This window comes from Pan paniscus, chromosome 4 (genome assembly GCF_029289425.2).
Source record: "Pan paniscus chromosome 4, NHGRI_mPanPan1-v2.0_pri, whole genome shotgun sequence".
NCBI classification, from domain to species: Eukaryota; Metazoa; Chordata; class Mammalia; order Primates; family Hominidae; genus Pan; species Pan paniscus.
This window is the reverse complement of record NC_073253.2, coordinates 53,127,500-53,149,180: the sequence shown is the minus strand read 5'-3', so window position 1 is coordinate 53,149,180 and position 21,681 is coordinate 53,127,500. Positions and strand designations below refer to the sequence as shown.

The 21,681-nt window shown below is 38.3% G+C and overlaps 1 protein-coding gene across 10 annotated transcripts in view; it reads right to left on the bottom strand.

Annotated features, from left to right (window-relative positions):
• The window catches only part of ELOVL7 (ELOVL fatty acid elongase 7), a 92,380-nt gene that overhangs the window by 10,238 nt on the left and 60,461 nt on the right, over positions 1–21,681 (bottom strand). For 9 of the 10 annotated variants that reach the window (XM_034960052.3, XM_034960057.3, XM_034960053.3 and 6 more), the window contains 4 exons: positions 9,878–10,068; positions 5,797–5,877; positions 4,543–4,599; positions 2,196–2,301 (listed from right to left, as the gene is read on the bottom strand). In XM_034960052.3, the coding sequence (XP_034815943.1) occupies positions 2,196–2,301; positions 4,543–4,599; positions 5,797–5,877; positions 9,878–10,068 (435 nt within the window). Of the gene's footprint in view, positions 1–2,195; positions 2,302–4,542; positions 4,600–5,796; positions 5,878–9,877; positions 10,069–21,681 lie in introns of those variants that run through there. The other variant, XM_063604444.1, reaches the window with a different exon arrangement.

The window sequence follows — 21,681 nt, the reverse complement described above, 5'->3', positions numbered from 1 at the left end:
GAATTCCACATGTAAGACCGAACAGAAGTGCCAATGCATGGAACATATGAGAGAGAAGAAAACTATCTTCTACTATTTTCATTTTGTAAAGAAGAAGAAGGATTAAGGTGTGGACAAGAAACCCGTTATAAAGTGACTGATGTCCATAAACATAGTACCACTTAAAAACTGAGGTATGTCGCTTGAACCTGGGAGGCGGAGGTTGCAGTGAGCCGAGATCACACCACTGCACTCCACCCTGGGCAACAAGAGTGAAACTCTGCCTCAAAAAAAAAAAAAAAAAAAAAAAAATTGAAGTATATCATATTTAAATTCTCATTATTGAAAGCACTGCTTGCTTTTGAAATGGAAACTATACTATCAATGAACTCAAACATAGAACTTAGAAAAATGCTCAATTGTATTCATTAAATAAAATTTATTTCTCCCATTCTTGAACTGTCAGATATTCAATATTTAAAAATTAGAAAATATAGAGAAAGGGACGGAAATAAAGAGGGAGAAAAAAACCACTTTTTGTTTCAATATCTCCAAACCACCTCTGTTTATATTTTGGGATATTGCCTTCCAATCTTTCTTCTATTCACATTTAGTTTTCAGTGTGTATCCTGGCCTCATGGGAGAAATCAGAATAAATAAATTATAAGGATGTGAAAGCACCTTTTCTAGCATACTTTAAAAATAGAATAGTCATCTATTTCTGATAGTTTAGGAGTCAAGATGCTTAACAAAGAAGATGAGCTTTGTTAAATCCTTGTGTATAGGATCCTCATTTTAGGACATTTAATACATCTGAATATCATTTTTGTTTCACAGTCATATAGACGCAAGTAGTAATAACCACTCTATTAGTGAGTGTTTAGGTATTTTCCAGTTTTTCACAAACACCAATAAGTGTCAATGTATATCACTGTAGAAAGAATGGGAAGGGACAATATGCATATAAGGGGAAATAGAAACACAGAAAGTAAGGATAAGTAAAATAATGGAGATTAATATAGTTACTGTTGATTTGACAAATGGACACCACTGAGACTATCTTGTTTTAATGTAAATGAAAGGTTTATACTAACAAACCTCATAAGAAAAAGCAGCTACATTTACTTAAAAACATTCTTCACTAATAAATGCCAATTCTGAGTAAGGAGGTACTTTACATCCTGGAAAATCCGATGCCCATAAGCCATGGTAGCGACAGCTGTTTACTCATGATTCACAGCCCCTGTGGCTCCTCTGAGTTCTGGCATCCCCTTCCTGACACGGGCTTATCCATGTCCTCCCATGCTCTGAGACATGTAGATATTTTTCCTCCATGTTTAGAGAGTCTAGAACTCAAACAAGAGTTCCTCAATTGTGGTTCCCCCTTTCTTTTAGTCTAGCAGAGTTAGAAAGGCCAATAGAGGCAAGCTATTCACAGAAATGTTATCAGCTATAGGTCTATTTGAAGACTTTTAAAATTTAAGAAACTGGAACAAATAAATCCCCCCAACCAAATTTTCCTAAGGTAAGAATATATCCTTGGGGATATCACCTATTTAAAACTGTATAATAGGATAAAATTATTTCTGGTTTCTCCAATTCTTGATGTTCAGAAGCCTAAAACAAAAAAGAAACGACCTGTTTTCCAAACTTTCAATTTAAACTATTTTGGACCTTAAAAACAGTATCAGCACATTCTTTAATATGGTAGGATGCTTTAGGAAGTTGGGGTAACCACAATTTGACACATCTTTAAAGAGCTATTAGGGGTTAGAGTGTGTGTCAGCTATTAGAAATTTGAAGGCAAATAAGACATAGAATTTGAGATAAACATTCTAACTTCCTGGGAACATACAGGAAATTGTTCTCTATACTCCTATAAAGCCAAAGTTTTTACCATTTGATTTATTTATTATTTATTTATTTAAAGATATTTAATAAACCTCTCTGGGAAAAGAATAAAATACAAACAAAACAACTAAAGAATATGTGTAGAAGGCTGTGCCCAGAAGTTATGTATATCTAAAGAGTGGGGTAAACCTAGTTATTATGAGTCTTATGTTTATTTTTCAAGTAATAATTAATGAAATAAGTATAAACAAAGTGACTCTTTGATTTTTTTGAGTTTCTTATAAATCATATTTTAGAAAAATATTTTCTTTTTAGCATATAGAAATGTTGTTTATAACACATGATCCCAAATTTCCCTTGTCTACCTGCAGCAAATTTGACTCCAAACCACCAGGTCCACGGCATGATGGTATGATGGAATACATGAAGGAAAGTCACTTGGCTATTTTTCTTGCGCAGAACAAAAAAGATCTGAAATAATTTAAAGAATATCAAGTTCACAGAAAATCATTTGATAGTGTATTGAGTATTACAAAAAATATTGGCAAAGTGCAAAGTATTTCATATCATAATTTCCTCTAAAAGTGTTGCCTTATAGAATGCTTACAGAAGCAGCTAATTCCCCAAGGGGCAGCTCAAATCTAATTATTATGAAGTAACTTAGGTACGACGCCTATACATGGAAACACCAATAAAAAGGCAAAAAAACTTTATGTAGATTTAAAAATCAAAGATATAAAGTAAGGAATATGGCCAAAATTATTGAAAGAAATTGTATTGATAAAAAAAAAATTCCCCTGGATTTTGAAGTGTATGGGAAAGCAGAAGACTTATGATTGAAATATTCTACATTGCTTTCTAATACATCTTACTGATATGGATAAGGGATTAGGCAAACGAAGAGGACTTGCAACAAATCAAAAGTTAGGAAATTATTATTAAAGAAAAATGAAGGGAGAAAAAGTTGAAAAGTTAATTTGATAAATATGAGGGGAAAGAAAGCAAAACTGCATAGAAAAAAATGAGAAGGCGAAGGAAGGTAACACTCAGAGTGAACGTTATCCAGTGGTTTGTAAAAACCCTGTCAACAAAATGGTAGAATTTGGGAGAGGGGGAAATTTTCAAAAAATATTCCAAAGTGAAATTAAGAATACGAGTGTTAAGATTTTTAAATACAAGACTAAACAGAATAGCACAAAGAAAAGTATTAAGAGGAGTATTTGAGCAATGTAGTTTAGGGAAGGACACAGAAGCAGTGCAGTTTCCTTACGGAAGCTGGAACTGAGAACATGCAAAGCAACTGAGAATATGGAAATTTTGCACATTTCCAAGTGCAAAATGCGTTTGCTTATGCACATGGAAGAAGGCTGAGTGGTGCAACAGAAAAAGCCATACACTAACACTCTGGGTCCTAGTCCCACTTAGTAGCAGCATTCCTCTGGGTAAGTCATTTAACTCCTTGTCTTCAATTTCTCAGAGTGAAGGTTCTGGACTAATGCTTCTCAACCCTGGATGCATATTACAATATCCAAGAAGCTTTTTAAAATAGCTATGCTTGGTCTCTGTTCCAGACCATATGGCACCAAATCTCTGGAGGTAGGGCTTGTTTTTGTCGTCGTTGTTTTCCCTAATGCAATTAATTCTATTGCACAATGTGGGCTGGAACCACCAGAATACAGGCTCTCAAAACATGGTCCCTGGACCAATAAGTATTAGCATCATCTGAGAACTTGTTAGAAATGCAAATTTTGAGCCCCATCCAAGGCCTAGTGAATCAGAAACTCTGGGGGTGGGGGTCGAGGCAGCTGTGTTTTAACAAGTCTCAGGTGATTCTAAACGCATGTTAAAGTTCAAGAACCACTGGATTGTATGTTCACACAAGTCCTTTCCAATTCTAACATTATGTGATCAGTCATTTCAAAAGGTGAAGCATATTGAGATTTCCTACAAGAAATATCATGGTATGCATTCCAAAGAACACACACTTTTCAGTCTGAGCCAAAACTAGCTCCAAATAACTAAGATACACTTGCTGCAAAGATACAACAAATATTCAGCTTTCCTAAGCTCCTCTGGAAACAAAGGTTCATGGCTTTCTCCTCTAAATCACAGACCCTAATTTGTGACACGTGCTTCTCCCAAGACCCGGTCATCCAAGTTCAGAGGCGATCCTCACTAGGATCTGAAGTACGAAGAGATAGGGCCCAGTAAGCACAGACTTCAGAAAAGCAGCTGAATTACTGACAGCCCAGGGGTAATGCAACATTCTCGTGAAAGTTTATTCATCCTCCTAAAGGAATATGGATGACTGTGCTTTGGGATAAAAAAACAAACAAACAAAGGTAAGATGTTTTCTGCTTTTTACTTCCTGAACTTGATTCATAAAACAACTGTCATCCATCTATATAAAGATGCAGTTTTGGAGTATATGACACAGTCACCATGCTTATCATAATCAACTGATAGCTATATAACAGAAACTTTATAGAGTTTGCAAAATACTGAAAAAATAAGGTTATCCTATCTATTCTCTAAAGTTACTGATAATAAAAGGTAAAAAAGATAACAGTAGGTCTGCCTGAATAGGAGAAATAACCAAAGTTATCAGACAACTGAAACTACAGCAGTTTATTGGTTTCACTGAAAGATCAAACATTTAAGATCAAACATTTAAGATCAAACATTTACCAAATGTGGTGGCCATATACTCACCGTATCTAATAGCTCAATAAATTTGGAGAAGTAATAAAGCCAGCAGGTATGTGCCATCTGCAGAAGCACAAATAAATCTAAATTTATTTTATTTTGTATATGGAAGAAAAGCTTATATTTTTAAATTTTGGTAAAATATGCATACCATAAAATCTGTCATGTCAACCATTTCTTAGTGCACAGTTAAGTGGCATTAAGTACCTTCACATTGTTGTTCAACCATTACCACCATCCATCCATAGAACTTTTTTCATCTTGCAAAATTGAAGCTACACCCACTAAACTACATCCCATTCACCCTCTCTAACCCCAGCTACAATTCTGCTTTCTGTGTCTATGAATTTGACTACGCTAGGCACCTCATATAAGCCAAATCATGCAGTATATGTCCTTTTGTGACCTAATTATTTCACTTAGCATAGTGTTCTCAGGGTTCATCCCTGTTGTAGCATGAGTTAGAATTCCCTTCCTTTTAAAGGCTGAATCATATTCCATTCTATACATATGCCACATTTTGTTTATCCATTTATCTTTTTCTTTTTTTGAGATGGAGTCTCACTCTGTCATCTAGGTTGGAGTGCAATGGTGCAATCTCGGTTCACTGCAACCTCCGCCTCCTGGGTTCAAGCGATTTTCCTGCCTCACCCTCCCGAGTAGCTGGGACTACAGGCCCATGCTGCCATGCCCTGCTAAGTTTTGTATTTTAGTAGAGATGGGGTTTCACCGTGTTGCCCGGGCTGGTCTCAAACTCCTGAGCCCAGGCAATCCACCCGCCTCAGCCTCCCAAAGCGCTAGGATTACAAGCGTAAGCCACTGCACCTGGCCTTGTTTATCCATTTATCTATCCATGGACTCTTGGGTTGCTTCTACCTTTTGGCTGTTATGAATAATGCTGCTGTAAACATGAGTATACAAATATCTCTTCAAGTCTCTGTTTTCAATTCTTTTAGGTATATACCCAGAAGCAGAATTGCTGGATCTTATGGTAATTCTATTTTCAATTTTTTGAGGAACCACATGTGAATTTATTTTTAAATCCAAGAAATTAAAAAAGAAAAGCACCAATTTTCATTTTATAGAAAATTATACATGTGATTTTTTTTATTCTTGTAATTTTTCACTTTCTCCACCACAACACACACAATCTGATAACTGAGTCATCTGCTTATTCTAAGTTTACATTCAGTGTTACAAACAGTTCACAAAATTTTAACATTGATTTTGAATTTCAAGTTTTTCCAAAGAGAAACTTACCCTCAAAGCTGTGGGTGACTGTGAATAGTCAACAATGTCACATCGAAATGAATAACCTATACCCCAGCCAGACATCACAAACTGCAAGAGAGCACATGCATATTAAGAAAGGAAAGCATTTTCCCAACAGCCACAACAAAGGTAGTTTTGATAGTGTCTCTTCATTACATTTTCAGCTAAGTCAATAGTCAGTGCAGAGGAAAAGGTAGCTGGAACAAATACAAAATGAACATGCTTGATATCAAAGCTTGATATCAAGAATTTTCAAAACCACAAACTCATATATTATTTATATAAACTGTGTTCTGACTAAAATGCTCATCTCTTGGGATGATTATTCTAATATGGTGAAGAATAAAACACTTGGAGTGTTTTGCTTAAACAGCAAATACTGGTAGGTGACTTATCTTAGGTTCATCTATGTATGTGTGAGTGAATGTGTTTGTGTACTCTTAAAGGGAACACTTGGATCTGAATCAGTCATTTCTAGCAATTTCCAGTCTTTCTACTTAGTCAATAACTAAACATGCAAACCAAAATGCCTCAATGTACTCATAAGATAGCTGCGACAACTGGGCTTTTCCCATCATTGGCTGGTGAGTGTGATGTGAGGTGGTAGTCCATGGCTCAGATATTATTAATAGTTTTACTGTGGATTCACAAGACAAGTAAAAGAGGAAAATGCTCGTTAACAATAAAAGTGCAATCTGGCAGGCCTTAATTCCAACACACCCACAAAGTGATCCAAGGCTGATGGTGACAAGAAAGAGCCTATTGTTGATAAATCTGAAGTGTAATTCAAAGATTATAAAGATTATACTGACATTCTTTCAGTCTGATGGTGGGAAGGTCTTCTTTTAAAACAGTATCTGAAAAGGAAAAGCCAAGGGCTCTGATTTTAACTTAACACATATATGAAATTGTTGGCTTAATTTAGGGCACTGACAATATGATCAGTTCTTCTCATACATGCCAAATACCCCCTGGGAGATCTTCTCTCTCAGTATAATGGTTATATCCTTTTCTGCCATTGAACCATATTTTAAATTTCTAGTTTTAATTACTATTAAAGCTAAAATTAGAACTTTACAATTAATTAAATTCTAAAAACAAAAGCTTATGAGGCATTGTCAGAATAATATTCTGATTGTGTAAAGAAAAGAAACAAAGGAGAAGAACAATTATTAGACACTATAGTATTATAAAATGCATCATTCTTTTCTGAGACTAGCCTCTAGCTTGACTTATAAGATAACTTAATCACACTGTTAACTTGGTAAGTTATAAAATCTTGAAAATTAAGACTCAGAAAAGCACAAGATATTTCACGAATGAGAAAAATAGTTAACAACAACAAATCAATAGATTTTGCCAAATGAATAAGGGCACATGACATAGAAATGGCTAATTCTGTTTTATAAAATCCTACTGTCAGTGAGTGTCCTCATATTCTCTTGTGCTCAGACTCATTTTTGACTAATGTAACGCTCTGTGGCCAGGAGCTATTTACTGGAATTGTGATGAATAATTCTCCACCTTACCCTACCCCAAACAAGCACTGTGTCAAATGAAAGCTGTGAGACTTGGCCTTCTGTTGGGTCTTAAGTGGTCTCTGCTAGTGTCTGACTGCTGCCAAGTAACTAGCACTTTCAAACAATCACTACACAAGAAGGCATCTGAGTTCCTTGAGTCTGATGTCCTTCCCTTTCAACTTCTTCAGATTTGGCCTAACATCATTGGTAGAGGTGTTTGCTTTGTAAACCAAATGAAATCATACTCCATACAATAAACCATGTGTTCGGATGTGCCATCAACAGATGGATGGCATGCTGTGTGGCTATCAAAAGCCTTTGTTTAAATAGAGTAGAAAGTTTAAGAACATTCCAACAGCTTGTGGAACTTTTTACATATATGTCTATATTCCAGGCTAGTAATAAGAAAAATTAGGCCAGGCCCAGTGGGTCACACCTGTAATCCCAGCACTTTGGGAGCCTCAGGCAGGTGGATCACTAGAGTCTAGGAGTTTGAGAGCAGTCTGGGAAACATGGCAAAACACCATCTCTACAAAAAATACAAAAAATTAGCTAGACATAGTGGCGCATGCCTGTAGTCTCAGCTACTTGGGAGGCTGAGGTGGGAGGATCACTTGAGCCTGGGAGGTCAAGGCTGCAGTGAGCCAAGATCGTGCCACTGCACTCCAGCTTGGGCGACAGAGCGAGACCCTTTCTGGTGAAAAAAAAAAAAAAAAGAATTCCCTGAATTCAGAAAGTAATAATTTATATTTGGCAGGTAGTTCCTGAAACTGACACATAAGTAACTCAAGTATTAGCAGTAAATGAGAGTCAGAAACTCTCAAATTCAGATATTTTAAAACCTTCTTTTACATTGTAGTTGATCAAGTAGGAATCAAAGCTGACTGGTGATGACTGGATTCTTTCCAAGCCTGAGAAATATATTTGGGTACATTACACTCAATGACAAATCAGACATAGACCCTAAGAATATGAGAGCAAGGAGGGATCTGAGAGACTATTTGGTTCAATCCTATCTTTATAAAACGAGAGAACTGAGGCCCAGAGAGGTTAAATAACTTGCTAAAATTCAGGCAGCCAGTCAGTGGCAGAAGCAGAACTAACTAGTTCCTAATCTCCTGGCTTCCAGGTATGTTCTTAACACCTTACTACAACATGCTGTCCCCTAAGACCATGCTAGGACCTTGTGTTTTCTTTGCTCCCATCTCTATCACTCTTTTCCTCTCAGTTGCTCATACTCCTGAAGGGACATTAAGAGTGGCCTGTGAGTTAATTTTCAAAATAAAATAGAAGAAATGGAAAGCAGCAGAGTGAGTCCAGACTATAGGGAGGACTGTGAGTAATAAGGCCAGAGTATTTTTTTTATTTTTATTTTTTGAGACAGGGTCTTGCTCCGTCACTAGACATGATCACGGCTCATTGCAACCTTGACCTCCCAGGCTCAAGTGATCCTCTCACCTCAGCCTCCCAAGCAGCTGGGACCACGGGCGTGCACCGCCACGCCTGGCTAATTTTTTTGTATTTTTTGTAGACACAAGGTCTCCCTATGTTGTCCAGGCTGGTCTCAAACTCCTGGGCCCAAGCAATCCTCTTACTTCAGCCTACCAAAGTGCTGGGATTACAGGTGTAGGCCACCACACCTGGCCAGCCACAGTAGATTTAAAGTGATCAATATGATGGATCTGTAGCAAGAGTCAGGTCAGAATGTATGTGGAGAAACTATGGTGCCAGGAGAGGTCAGTGGGCCCATATTGGGCCCTCGTGAGCCCTACTTATGATTAAGCACAAGTTATGCTATAGAGGAAGTTAATAAAAAAGGATAATGAAGCCAGCCAGAGTTGGAAAAGAAGGAAGGAATCTCAGAAAAGAACATACATGGGGGTGGCTGAGGCATGTTAATAGCACAGGGGAAGAGAGAGAATTCATGAATCTGTTTTAGGGTCCTGGAAGAGCCCCATCTCTCTTATTAACAATTAAGGGACAGTAATGAATTAATGAGTTAATGGGAAAAAAATTAAGGAACAGGCTCCCTCACCTACTGCTTTATATGAGTCTATGCTCTCTGTCCCCATAAAGCCCAGCTAAACTAACCAAAACAGTCTACCATCCCATAGTTCATCAGAGTATCCAGAAACCAAAGGTGCCTATCATGATGATGACAACTTTTTACTGAGTCAAGATGAACTCTGATGTCAGACAGACCTGGGCTCAAATATCAGCCCTCCACTTACCAGCTATGTTACTTTAAGAGTTTCCTCAAAACTAAAATTTATGGATTAATTCAATAATCCATTAAGGCAATTATGTACAAATCCATGGAATAGATGTTAGTTTTTCTCATTATCTGTGAGACAGATTATACTGAGATCCTCAAATGAGTTTATTATTTGGTCTATACCTAACACTATTTTGGCAAATACCTGCTCTAGTGAGATCAGTTTCTTAATTCCTTAAATTGCAAAGGTTACCCTTATAACAGAAAACATAATGACACATAAACAGAAAAACTCAGGCAAAATTCTCCCATTAGGAATACTGAAGACACTTGCCTCATAACACATATACACAGAAAAGAGTACTATGAAAAAATTGTACGTTATCATTGCTTTCTTGAGTTCAAAGGGCTTGCGATTTTCCATGAGCTTTGGTCCCAAGGAAGTGACAAAATAGACATAGAATCCTAGGAGGATGGTTTGTGGCAGAGGCGAGGACATGAGGAGCCAATCTTCAACTCTTGGATCTAAGAGAAAAACAATATGTGAGTACACACCTGCTTAGCCAAGGGGTAACTAACAGCAACCAACATTTCTTTAATTGAGCACCCAGATCCTACTATTAACTGTGAGCTATTTGGGCAGTGATCACTAGTATCTTTAGAAAGGCGAAAAAGAAATCAACAGGAATAAGGAAGTATCCTGGGGCTAGAAACAGTGGGAGAGGAGCTGTATTATGCACTGATCGCCTGCATGATGGTATTAGTGCCCTTATAAAAGGCACCCCAGGGAGCTCTCCTGCCCTCTTTCCCCATGTAAGGATACAATGAGAAGATGGCAGTCTGCAACCTGGAAGAGGGTCCTCACTAGTACCCGACCGTGCTGGCACCCTGATCTCAGACTTCCACCCTCTGAATGTGAGAAATAAATTTCCATTGCTTATAAACTACCCAGTCTATGATAATTTCTTAAGCATCCTGAGTATGCTAAGACAAGTTTTGACTGTCAGTTGAGGGATTCAGCCAGCCCAAGACAATTCTGTAAGTATGGCGCCAGAGGAATAGATACCCCAACTCCACTCTCCTCCCTCTCTCCACTGGCTGAATCTAACCAGAAAGCATACGGCCGGGGAGCAAACCCAAGGATACAGTCTTCATGGATCGTTCTCCAGGGCCCAGCACAGGGTGCAAAGCTATCTGGAAGAGAGAACACCCAGCAACATCCCACCATGTGTCTATAGCCATTATTAATATCTTGGAGTTTTTCCATCCATACATGCTTTTATATATTAAAAAAAGTTTGTGTTTGCTGCTTAATTTTTTTTCCTTCCCCAGGAAAACTGGCACACTTCCACATATACTGTATCACAGGATCACAGAATAGAAAGGCTGAACATCCTCTAAGTAGCTAAAGTATGGGATTTTGGAGTCCATGTGAGCTAACAACTGTGATATTCTGAGCAAAAAAAATGCACGGTCTCACAATTGCAAACAAAAACTTATCTGCTTACTGCCAGCTCCAGGCCAGCAGAAATGGATGAATAAAAAATTACAACTCAGGATGAAATGTGATTAAGTCTATAATTTCTAGTAGTTCAGGTTTAATTTTACTAAATGGCCTCATGAAGCTAGAGTATTATGAAGGAAAGGAAGTAAGGACAAGTTTCCAGAAGGATCTGACTCAAAATTATGCCATGACTAACCTCAGGATGCTAACTACTGTCACTGTTATCAATTGGAAAAGAAGGGTAGGGAGAATGCAGCTCTTGCTCTTTTAAGCTGCTAATGATGTGGCCAAGCACTGACAAATTCTGAATACCCCTGCAAGTGTGACTTCCCACTCAAAATTTCTTCAGTAGGACTCTATGACTGATAACTCACTTGGCCTCAATTTTAGTGTTGGAGTGCTTACATTTGACCATCAGATGTGCATGGGTGATTATTCTGCATTCAAATAAGCCTCCCTCAAAAATACTGGCAGAGGCCCCTATCTCAAAAAAAATAAAGAAATAAAGCCAAAGAGTCAAGAGTCAGCTCCAGACTAGATCCCAGGATATTTAAGAATTTAATATATGATTAAGGAAGTCCCAGAAACAAGCAGGGAAGGAAGAGATCTTCAACAAATGTTGATAGGAAAACTGACTGCTTGGGAGAAAAATGAGTTTGTTTCTTATCTTATATCCTATACAAACAAGAATGTTCCAAACTATGCATGGAAACAAGATATTTAAAGACTTTCCACAAAGAATTGGGGAATACTGGAATGCTGGGTTAAACAAACAGGTTGCATTACTGCAGGATTTCTTAATGCTTCATGTTCATCATGAATTGCCACGATGGGAATGGTAGTATGCCATATTCTCCAAACTTATTTGGCCACAAAACACTATTTTTTTTGTAGAATGTTATTTAACATCTTATGAAACTAATGTTCTGTGGAACACTAAAATAAATTTATAAATTAAATGACTGAAGAGTAGGTGGTCAGACATACAAAGAAGAGCTAGTACCAATCCTACTGAAACTATTCCAAAAAACTGAGGAAGAGAGATTCCTCCCTAACTCATTCTATGAAACCAGTATCATCCTGACACCAAAATCTGGCAAAGACACACCAACAACAACAACGACAAAAAAGAAAACTACAGGCCAATATCTCTCATGAACATAGATGCAAAAGTCCTCAACAAACTAGCCAGGTGAATCCAGGAACACATCAAAAAGTTAATTCACCATGATTAAGTGGGCTTTATTCCTGAGCTGCAAAGTTGGTTCAACATATTCAAGTCAACAAATGTGACTCACCACATAAACAGAATTAAAAACAAAAACCATATGATTATCCCAATAGATGCAGAAAAAGTTTTCAATAAAATCTAACATCTATTCATGATAAAAACCCTCAACAAACTAGACATTAAAGGAACATACCTCAAATAATAAGGGCCATCTATGAAAAACCCACAGCCAACATCATACCTAATGGGCAAACGCTGGAAGTATTATCTTTAAGAGCTGCAACAAGACAAGGATGCCCACTCCTATTCAACATAGTACTAGAAGTCCTAGCCAGAGCAATCAGGCAAGAGAAAGAAATAAAAGGCATCCAAATTGGAAAAGAGGAAGTAAAATTATCCCTGCTTGCTGATGATATGATCTTCTACCTAGAAAAACCTACCAACTCCACCATAAAACTCTTTTTTTTTTTTTTTTTTTTTGAGACGGAGTCTTGCTCTTGTCGCCCAGGCTGGAATGCAATGGCATGATCTTGGTTCACTGCAACCTCTGCCTCCTGGGTTCAAGCGAATCTCCTGCCTCAGTCTCCTGAGGAGCTGGGATTACAGATGCCCACCACCATGCCCAGCTAATTTTTGTATTTTTAGTAGAGACGGGGTTTCACCTTGTTGGCCAGGCTGGTCTCAAACTCCTGACCTCGTGATCTGCCCACCTTGGCCTCCCAAAGTGCTGGGATTACAGGCGTGAGCCACCACACCCAGCCAAAACTCTTATATTTGATAAATGAATTCAGTAAAGTTACAGGATACAAAATCAATGTATGAAAATCAGTAGCATTTCTATGCACCAAAGCATTATCCTTAAGAGCTGGAACAGCTCTTCAACCCTCAAGCTGACAGCCAAATCAAGAATGCAATCCTATTTACAATAACCACACGCACAAAAAATAAAACACATAGGAATACATCTAACCAAGGAGGTAAAAGATCTTTACAAGGAGCATTACAAAACACTGCTGAAAGAAATCATGGAAAATACAAATGGAAAAACATTCTATGCTCATGGATTAGAAAAATCAACATTGTTAGATGTCCATACTGTTCAAAACAATCTAAAGATTCAATGCTATTCCTATCAAATTACCAATGTTATTTTTTACAAAATTAGAAAAAACTATTCTCAAATTCATAGAAAACCAAAAATGAGCCCAAATAGCCAAAGCAATCTTAAGCAAAAAGAACAAAGCTGGAGGCATCACATTATCTTACTTCAAACTATACTACACGGCTACAGCAACCAAAACAGCATGGTATTGATATAAAAATAGACACATTGGCCAATGGAACTGAACAGAAAACCCAGAAATAAAGGAGCATACCTAAAACCAACTGATATTCAACAAAGTCAATGAAAATAAGCAATGGGGAAAGGACTCCCTATTCAATAGATGGTGCTAGGAAAACTGGCTAATCATATGCAGAAGACTGAAACTGGACCACTACCTACCACCATATACAAAAATTAACTTAAGATGGATTAAAGACTTAAATGCAAGACCTAAAACTATAAAAATCCCAGGAGAAAACCTAGGAAACACTCTTCTGGACACTGGCCTTGGCAAAGGCTTTATGACCAAGTCCTCAAAAGCAATTGCAACACAAATAAAAATCAACAATTAAGATCTAATTAAACTAAAGAGCTTTTGCACAGCAAAAGAAACTAACAGAGTAAACAGACAACCTATGGACTGGGAGAAAACACAAACTATGCATCCAACAGGACTAATATCCAGAATCCACAAGAAACTTAAATCAACAAGAAAAAATAAATAACTTCATTAAAAAGTGGGCAAAGAGCATGAACAGACACTTCACAAAAGAAGACATACATGCGGCCAACAAACATTAAAAAGTCAAATAATTACAGAAGTTGTTGAGGCTGTGGAGAAAAGGGAATGCTTATACACTGTTGGTGGGAATGCAAATTAGTTCAGCCATTGTGGAAAGCAGTTTGCAGATTTCTCAAAAAACTGCAAATAGAACTATTATTCAACCCAGCAATTCCACTATTAGGTACATACTGAAAGGAAAATGCCAAAAATATACATACACTTGCATGTTCACTGCAGGACTATTCATAGCAGCAAAGACATGTAATCAACCTAGGTGCCCATTAATGGGGGATTGGATAAAGAAAATGTGGTACATATATACTGTGGAGTACTATGCAGTCATTAAAAAGAACAAAATCATATCCTTTGCAGCAACATGAACGTAGTTGGAGACCATTATCCTAAGCAAATGAACACAGAAATGCAAAACCAAATACTACATGTTCTCACTTATAAGTGGGAGCTAAGTCTTGGGTACATGCAGGTATAGATGGGAACAACAGACTGAAGAATCCAAAATGTGGGAGGGAAGGAAGGGGACAAGGGCTGAAAAACATACTTTTAAGTACTATGTTCACTATATTCATGATGCAATCACTAGAAGCCCAAACCTCAGCATCACACAATATAGCCTAGTTATAAACTTGCACGTGTACCACCTGAATCTAAAATAAAAATTTTAAAAACAGGTAGTGATAGTGAAAGATAAATAGGAGATTATTTTGAAATACAGTAAGGAAGAAGAAAATATAAAAATTTATAATTGGTTAAACACAGGGAATGGAAATAGGTAAATGTTAAGAAAAATATTCAGATTTCTCACTTATATGTGGGATGTAAGAATCAAAACAATTAAGCCCATGGAGATAGAGTAGAAGGGTGGTTGCCAGAGGCTAGGAAGGGTACTAGGGGGTTTGGGGGGGAGGTGGGAATAGCTAATGGGTACAAAGAAAATAGAATGAATAAGACCTAGTATTTGGTGGCACGACAGGGTGACTTATAGTCAATAATAATTTAAATGTATGTTTTAAAATATAATTGTATTATTTGTAACCCAAAGGATAAATGCTTGAGGGGATGGATACCCCATTTTACATGATATAATTATTACACATTGCATGCCTGTATCAAAACATCTTACGTATTCCATAAATATATACACCTACTATTTACCCACAAAAATTAAAAAAAAATTTTAAAAGAAAAATACTCAGATCTTTAAATTCACTTAGATTGGGAACACAGGATTAGGAGCAATATTGGTCAAGCAGAGGTGTCTTATGTTTTAAAACATCTTAAACTTAGAGTGCCTTTAAAACATTCATATGAAGTCTTTCATAAGCAGCTGGATATATGGATCTAGAATTAGGAGAGAGATCTGTGCCAGAGATGTAAGATTGAGGGTTGCCATCACATAAATGATGAACAATAAAAGCAGTGAGATTGGCTTAGGCTAAGTGGGTACGGTAAGGAGAGTAAGTGCTGAAGTCAGGATCCTGAGGACTCAGCATTCACAGAAGGAATTACTGAAGGAAAAAACATAAAAACCAAAAAGGAACAGCTAGAGAAGTAGAGGGAAAACCATAAAAGTGAGATATCCTGAAGCCAGGGAAGAGTGGATTTTCGGAAGGAGTCAAAGCATTAAGTGTGGCAGAAAGGGGAAATAAAATGGGGACAGAAAAATGCCACTACATTTAACAAAAGGACGTCTCTGATGCTCTCAGCAGAATAATTTTAACAAGGTGTCATGCACAAAATAGAAATTAAACAAAAGTTTGATGACAGACACTTCTCAAAACATAAAGTTCTATAATTTTGGAAGTATTTTCTCATATTAAGATTTGTCACAGTTCTAAATCAGGAAAAACTTTGAAATCAGCTACCCAGGTACACATCACTGAAATCTTTTACTGCTTCTATTGGTTCCCCTCCTTGCTTTTAACAATGGCAAGCTTTCTAGGATGTCTCGTTGCTTTGTGCAATTAAAACCACCACAAGGAAGGCTTGCTATGGGTCTGTATGTCACAAAGGAAGTCTCCATAAATAAAAGTTGTCACAGAACCAGGGACCAAGGGAAAAAATTAGAACTGATCAAACTTTGATAGATTTCTTCTATAAGTGGGTAGTGCAAACCTTAAATACATGAACATCATTGTATTAGTCCACTCTTGCACTGCTATGAAGAAATACCCGAGACTGGGTAATTTATCAAGGAAAGAGGTTTAATTGACTCACAGTTCTGCATGGCCTGGGAGACGTCAGGAAACTTACAATCACAGCAGAAGGCACCTCTTCATGAAGTGGCAGGAGAGAGAATGAGTGCCAGCAGGGGAAATGCCAGACAATTATAAAACCATCAGCTCTTGTGAGAAACAATCATGAGAACAGCACAGGGAAACTGTACCCATGATTCAATTATCTCCCACCAGGTCCCTCCATAACATGTGGGGATTATGGGAACTATAATTCAAGATGAAATTTGGGTGGGGACACAGTCAAACCATATCATTCCGTCCCTGGGCCCTCCCAAATCTCATGTCCTCACATTTCAAAACACAATCATGCCTTCCCAACAGTCCCCAAAAGTCTTAATGCATTCCAGCTTTAACTCAAAGTCCAAATCCAAAGTCTCATCTGAGACAAGGCAAGTCCCTTCTGCCTATAAGCCTGTAAAATCAAAAGCAAGTTAGTTATTTCCCAGATACAATGGGGATACAGGCACTGCATAAATATACCCATTCCAAATGGCAGAAATTGGCCAAAACAAAGGAGCTACAGGCCTCATGCAAGTCCAAAATCCAGTAGGGCAGTCATTAAATCTCAATGCTCCACAATGATCACCTTTGACTCCACGTCTCACATCTAGGTCATACTGGTGCAAGAGGTGGGCTCCCATGGCCTTGGGCAGCTCTGCCTCTGTGGCTTTGCAGGGTACAGCCCCCTTTCCTGCTGCTTTCACTGGCTGGAACGGACTGTCTGTGGCTTCTCCAGGTGCACAGTGCAAGCTGTCAATGGATCTAGCATTTTGGGGTCTGGAGGATGGTGGCCCTCTTCTCACAGCTCCACTAGGCACTGCCCAAGTGGGGACTCTGTGTTTGGGGTCTGACCCCACATTTCTCTTCCACATTGACCTAGTAGAGGCTCTCCATGAGGGCTCTACCTCTGCAGCAAACTTCGGCCTGGACATCCAGGAGTTTCAATACATCCTCTGAAATCTAGGTAGAGGTTCCCAAACCTCAATTCTTGACTTCTGTGCATTCACAGGCTCAACACCATGTAGAAGCTGCCAAAGCTTGGGGCTTGCACCCTCTGAAGCCATGGCCCAAGCTGCACCTTGGCCCTTTTTAGCCATTCCAGGAGCAGCTGGAATGCAGGGCATGAAGTCCCTAGGCTGCACACAGCAGGGAGCCCTGGGCCCAGCCCCAAAAACCATGTTTTCCTCCTAGGCCTCCAGGTCTGTGACAGGAGGGGCTGCTGCCAAGGTCTCTGACATACTCTGGAGACATTTTCCCCATTGTCTTGGTGACTAACATTCAGCTCCTGCTACTTATGCAAATTTCTGCAGCAGGCTTGAATTTCACCCTAGAAAATTGTATTTTCTTTTCTATCGCATCATCAGGCTGCAAATTTTCCAAACTTTTATGGTCCTTCCTCTTGAATGCTTTGCCACTTAGAAATTTCTTCTGCCAGATACCCTAAATTATCTCTCTCAAGTTAAAAGTTTCACAGATCTCTAGGGCAGGGGCAAAATGCTGCCAGTCTTTTTTCTAAAGCATAGTGTTATTTATTCCAGTTCCCAATAAATTCCTCATCTCCATCTGAGACCACCTCAGCCTGACCTTCATTGTCCATATCACTATCAGCATTGTGGTCAAAGTTATTCAACAAGTCTCTAGTAAGTTCCAAACTTTCCCTTTTTTTTTTTTTTTTTTTTAGATGGAGTTTCGTTCTTGTTGCCCAGGCTGGAGTACAACGGCACGATCTCGGCTCACTGCAACCTCTGCCTCCCGGGTTCAAGTGATTCTCCTGCCTAAGTCTCCCCAGTAGCTGGGATTACAGGCATGCGCCACCACGCCCAGTTAATTTTGTATTTTTCAGTAGAGACGGGGTTTCTCTATGTTGGTCAGGCTGGATGCGAACTCCCGACCTCAGGTGATTCACCCGCCTCGGCCTCCCAAAGTGCTGGGATTACAGGCATGAGTCACGGTGCCCGGCCAAACTTTCCCATATTTTCCTGTCTTCTTCTCACCCCTCCAAACTGCTCCAACCTCTGCCTTTAGCCCGTTTCAAAGTCACTTCCACATTTTCGGGTATCCTTATAGTAGCGCCCCATTCTGAGATACCAATTTACTGTATTAGTCCATTCTCACACTGCTATGAAGAAATACCCAAGATTGGGTAATTTATAAAGCAAAGAGATTTAAATTTGCTGGGGAGGCCTCAGGAAACTTACAATCATGACATAAGGCACCTCTTCACTGGGCAGCAGGAGAGAGAATGAGTGCCAGCAGGGGAAATGCCAGATGCTTAAAAAACCATCAGATCTTGTGAGAACTCACAATCATGAGAAGAGCATGGGGGAACTGCGCCCATGATTCAGTTACCTCCCACTGGGTCCCTCCCACGACATGTGGGAATTATGGGAACTACAGTTCAAGATGAGATTCATATTACTATGTCTAGTTGTTATTGCTAATGAAATAAAAAACTAATGAAAACAATACTGGCCAGGCACCATGGCTCACACCTGTAATCCCAGCACTTTGGGAGGCTAAGGCAGGTGATCGCTTGAGGTCAGGAGTTTGAGACCAGCCTGGCCAACATGGTGAAACCCTGTCTCTATGAAAAATACAAAAATTAGCTAGGCATAGTGGCACACGTCTGTAATCACAGCTATCTGGGAGACTGAGGCACGAGAAGAGCCTGAACCCAGGAGGTGGAGGTTGCAGTGAACCGGAGATCATGCCATTGCACTCCAGCCTGGACAACAGAGTAAGACCCTGTCTCAAAAAAAAAAAAAAAAGGAAAGAAAAACAAAATACCAAAAGAAGACCTCTGGAAGGATGTTACATCACCACCTTTGCATGGTGGGAGTTTAGTTGACTTTTGTTTTTTCTTTTGCTTTATAAACAATTTCAAATGATTCTATTATTAACAGTCATCACACATATGGTTAGAAATGAGCTTAAATGTCAGTAAAAGAATTGCTGAATGAGAGATACATTTTATTTTATTCTTTCATTGACTCAGGAGGGGGAAAAATCAAATGACATCATTTCTCTGTTCTTCCTCTGGTAGCAGTAGAAAGAAAACAAGCCAGGAAAAGCATGCTGGGCTGGCTCAGGAAGCAGAATAAAATAATTTTAAAATAAATAATTTTTTCCCGTAATTTAATATTTTCAGCACACACCTTAAGTCCTGTACGTGACTTTCAAGTTCTACAGATAAAAAATAATTATGGGAAACACTGGTTAATTTAATTGGATGTTATTTTCAAAGCAAATAATAAAACAAAATACCAAGCTTTAGAAATTCTATTTCAGCAAAACTCTGGAGTCAGACAGTCTGCATTCTGATCCTGGTTCTCCCACTGGCTCGCTATGTCACCTTGGGCAATTGACTCACCTTCTCTGTATTTAGTTTCCTCATCTGCAAATTGGGCATTAAAAGGCATGTATTTCATAGAGGATTGATTGAGTTACTATATGTAAAGAGCCTAAGTGCTCAATAAGCTTGCTACTGTTATTATCGCAGATCTCAATTCTGTTAGCACAGCCAAATTGCCTCTGCAGTATTTAAAAGTCAAATTGCAAAAAACAACCTTGGTCCAATTGAATCAGAATCCTAGGACACGGTTTCTATGCATCCATTTTTTTAAATGGGCAAAGGACCTCAATAGACATTTCTCAAAAGATGACAAATGGCCAACGGATAGATGAAAATAATTCTCAACATCACTAATCATCAGGAAAATGCAAATTAAAAAAACAAAGAGATATAACCTTACATCTGTAAGAATGTCTGTTATCAAAAAGACAAAAGCTAACAAGCATTGGCAAGGATGTGGAGAAAAGAGAACCCTTGTACAATGTTGGTGGGACTGTAAATTACTATAGCTATAAGGAAAACTACATGAAGGTTCTATAAAAAATTAAAAATAGAATTACCATATGATCCTGCAATCTCACTTCCAGATATATATCCAAAGGAAATGAAATCAGCATATTGAAGGGATATCTGCACTCTCATGTTCACTGCAGCATTATTCATAATAGCCAAGATGTGGAATCAACCTAAGTGTCCATCAATGGGTGAATGGATAAAGAAAATGTGATACCTGTCAATCTAAGGTTATGCCTTTCTGAATTACAGACCTGTAGATACATAGATAGAAATAACCAGTGGACTATTATTCAGCCTTCAAAAAGAAAATCCTATCATTTGTGACAATATGGATGAACTTGGAAGACATTATGCTAAGTAAGATAAACCAGGCACAAAAAGGCAAGACATGTTATCACTTATAAAGGAGTCTAAAATAATCACATTTATATAAGCAGAGTAGAATGGTGGTTACCAGAGGCCACGGGACTGGGGGAATAGGGAGATGTTGATCAAAGGGTACAAAGTTTCAGTTCAACAGAAGAAATATCTTTTTGACATTTATTGCACAGCATGATAACTAGAGCTAATAATACTGTATATTTCAAAATTGTAAAAAGTAAATTTCAAATGTTTTCACCAAAAAAAGTAAGTATTTGGTGATGGATATGCTATTTAGATTGATTTAATCATTTTATATTGGATACATATATCACAACATCACTTTGTACCCCATAAATATATGTAATTATAATTTGTCAGCAGCCAACAATTTGTTAATTGGTGACCGTGATGAACTGTCATAGTTAAGAGCTAGGGGTCTGGTGTGAGACCAAGTTTCCTCACCTGTATTTAGGGCTACAGCACCCCTCACTAGGTACTCTTCAATAGTCTTTTATATGGTTTCACTGCCTCCTGATCCAATCTGCTACATTGGTCTTCCACGCAATTGTCAAATTCATTTTCTAAAAATCAAGTCCTAAAATTCTTCCTCTGATAAAATTAGCTCTCCCTTACTGAGAAATAAAATTGCTTAAATTAGCTCTCCCTTACTGAGCAAATAAAATACAAAATCATTAGGATGACACCCATGACTCTGGCCATTGTTCACTTTTCTGGCCTTCTCTCTCAGCAACAGTTATACCTTTCTGAATAGAGAGTCCACTTCCATGTAAGGTAGTGGGCATGTTACAGGGAGTATCAGTGCACCTGCTGGGTGACAGTTAAAGTTAATTCTGACTCTGTTTATGATCCCATTTGGGATAGTGAATAGCAAAAGTTGGATAGCAGGGGATCTGTTCTTCCAAACAGCTCTATTTCAAAAAACTGCACCCAAAGCTACTTGGTTCCTAAGCTCAAATAATGAGAGTTCAGGTAGCAAGGCACACCTCTATTTGAAAAGCAATGAAAAT